This window comes from Gracilinanus agilis, chromosome 3 (genome assembly GCF_016433145.1).
Source record: "Gracilinanus agilis isolate LMUSP501 chromosome 3, AgileGrace, whole genome shotgun sequence".
Lineage (NCBI taxonomy): Eukaryota > Metazoa > Chordata > Mammalia > Didelphimorphia > Didelphidae > Gracilinanus > Gracilinanus agilis.
The window spans coordinates 21,438,007-21,440,110 of NC_058132.1; the positions used below are offsets into that span (position 1 = coordinate 21,438,007).

The 2,104-nt window shown below is 42.1% G+C and overlaps 1 protein-coding gene across 1 annotated transcript; it reads left to right on the forward strand.

Moving 5' to 3' along the window:
• Positions 1-726: 726 nt before the first annotated feature.
• LOC123240841 (olfactory receptor 14A16-like) lies at positions 727-1,659 on the forward strand. Its single transcript, XM_044668557.1, has one exon. It carries the CDS (start codon positions 727-729, stop codon positions 1,657-1,659), a length of 933 nt encoding a protein of 310 aa, XP_044524492.1.
• The last annotated feature ends 445 nt before the right edge of the window (positions 1,660-2,104 follow it).

Sequence of the window (2,104 nt, forward strand, 5' to 3'; positions counted from 1 at the left end):
AGTCAATGTTGTGTTGTACATAAAAACAAACCCATAGTTCTAGTCTTCCCATTTTTTAAAGAGTCTGACTTCACAGATCCTTTGAAGTAATAGCTAATAGGTATGCAGAGTTTCTCCATTTTGTAAATAGCTTCCATGAGCCAAATCCATTTATATTGAGAGCTGGCTAGGCTGGAAAGAGTGAAGCATTACTTCCAAGCACTGCCTTCTAGTGGAAACTCCAAATCTTGAGTGTGGCCACTTGAACTTGGACTCAAAGAATGATTGCCCCCTACTAACCAATCCAATGAGCATTTATTAAGTAAGTGTCTGTTATGAGCCAGGCACTGTGCTAAGTGCTGGGGGATACAATTAATAAAAAGAAAATCTCTATCCTCAAGGAACTTACGAACTAAAAGGAGAGAAAATACAAAAAAGGAAGCAGAAAAGAAGGGGAGAGATAGGGCCCCAGGGTCCACACACTATATGTGTGTGAGATGGGGAATCTTATTTCCTGTGGGATTGAAAAACCAGGTCGGGCAGCAGCTTCAAAGTAGAGTTGATGCTAGATAAACATAAACCCAGAAGTGGGGAAAAAGTCTGTAGAGGTGACCACAAGCCCTATTATCCCTTTCCATGCAAGAGGTGGAAACGAAGCCCATGATTCCCACAACCCTCAGAACCTGGACCTCATGCTCTCTCTCCCTGATCCCTTCCCATTTTCCCTTCTGTGTTTCTAGGAAGGCAATGGCCAATCAAACGATCATCACCAGCTTCCTCCTCATGAGTTTCTCTGACATCTGGGAACTTCAGCTATTACACATTGTGCTCTTCTCCCTGATCTATCTGGCAGCCCTGATGGGCAATCTGCTCATTATTCTTGTCACCACCATTGACCAGCACCTTCACACTCCCATGTACTTTTTCCTGAGGCATTTGTCCTTCTTAGACCTCTGCTACATCTCTGTCACGGTGCCCAAGTCCATCCTCACATCCTTGACCCACAAAAATACCATCTCTGTCCTTGAATGTGCTATCCAGGTCTGCTTTGTGCTTTTATTTGTCTGTGCTGAGCTGGCTCTGCTCACAGTCATGTCCTATGACCGATATGCTGCCATTTGCCGTCCCCTCCACTACGAGACCCTCATGAGTAGAGGAGCCTGTGTGCAGATGGCAGCTGCTTCTTGGGTCAGTGGCAGTCTCTCAGGCATCATGCACACAATCAGCACTTTCTCTGCACCCTTTTGTAAAGCCAATGAGCTTGGCCAGTTTTTCTGTGAGATCCCTCATTTGCTCAAACTCTCCTGTTCCCAGCCAAATTTTGCTGAAATTGGAACCACTGTCACAACCACAATTTTGGGTCTTGGCTGTTTTTTCTATATTGTTATCTCTTATGTCTATATCTTTTCCACCGTTCTAAGGATGCCATCCACAGAAGGCAGGTCCAAAGCCTTCTTCACCTGCCTACCCCATCTCATTGTGACCACTGTGTTTTTCACAACTGCATTTGTTGCTCATGTAAAACCTACCTCTGACACTCCTTCTGTGCTTGACCTGCTGGTGTCTGTGTTCTATGTTGTGGTGCCTCCCACCCTAAACCCTGTCATCTATAGCCTGAGGAACACAGTCATGAAGGAAGCTCTAGCCAAGTTGGTGAAGCAGGTGTTTCCTTGTTTATGAAATATTTATTTCTTATAATATTTCCTTCCAACCTATTTGTTTCTTTTATTTTCCTTTTCAAATATGGTGGTACAGTAGAAAGACATCATTCTGCTAGATAAGACACTTGAATTCTTGGCTCAATTTTGATGTTATCTCAATGGTTTAGTTGATGTCAACTTTCTCCTCTATGTTTAATAATTCTTCTTATGAAAAATTCTCTTACCTCTTCTTCTTTGCTCCTTTACATTTATTGAATTATAATTTTTATGGATTATATGGGCCCAGTCACCAAAAGACAAAGCTGTGCCCACAAAAATATATTAATATATGGGATAATGATTGAAATTTCCATTAATTGTCTACTGTACATTATTAAACAGAAAAGGGAATGAACATCTGTGACTTTATTGACTTGCATTTTCAGTCTGCCTTTTTTTTTTGACAGAAGTGATGGGACCAGGTG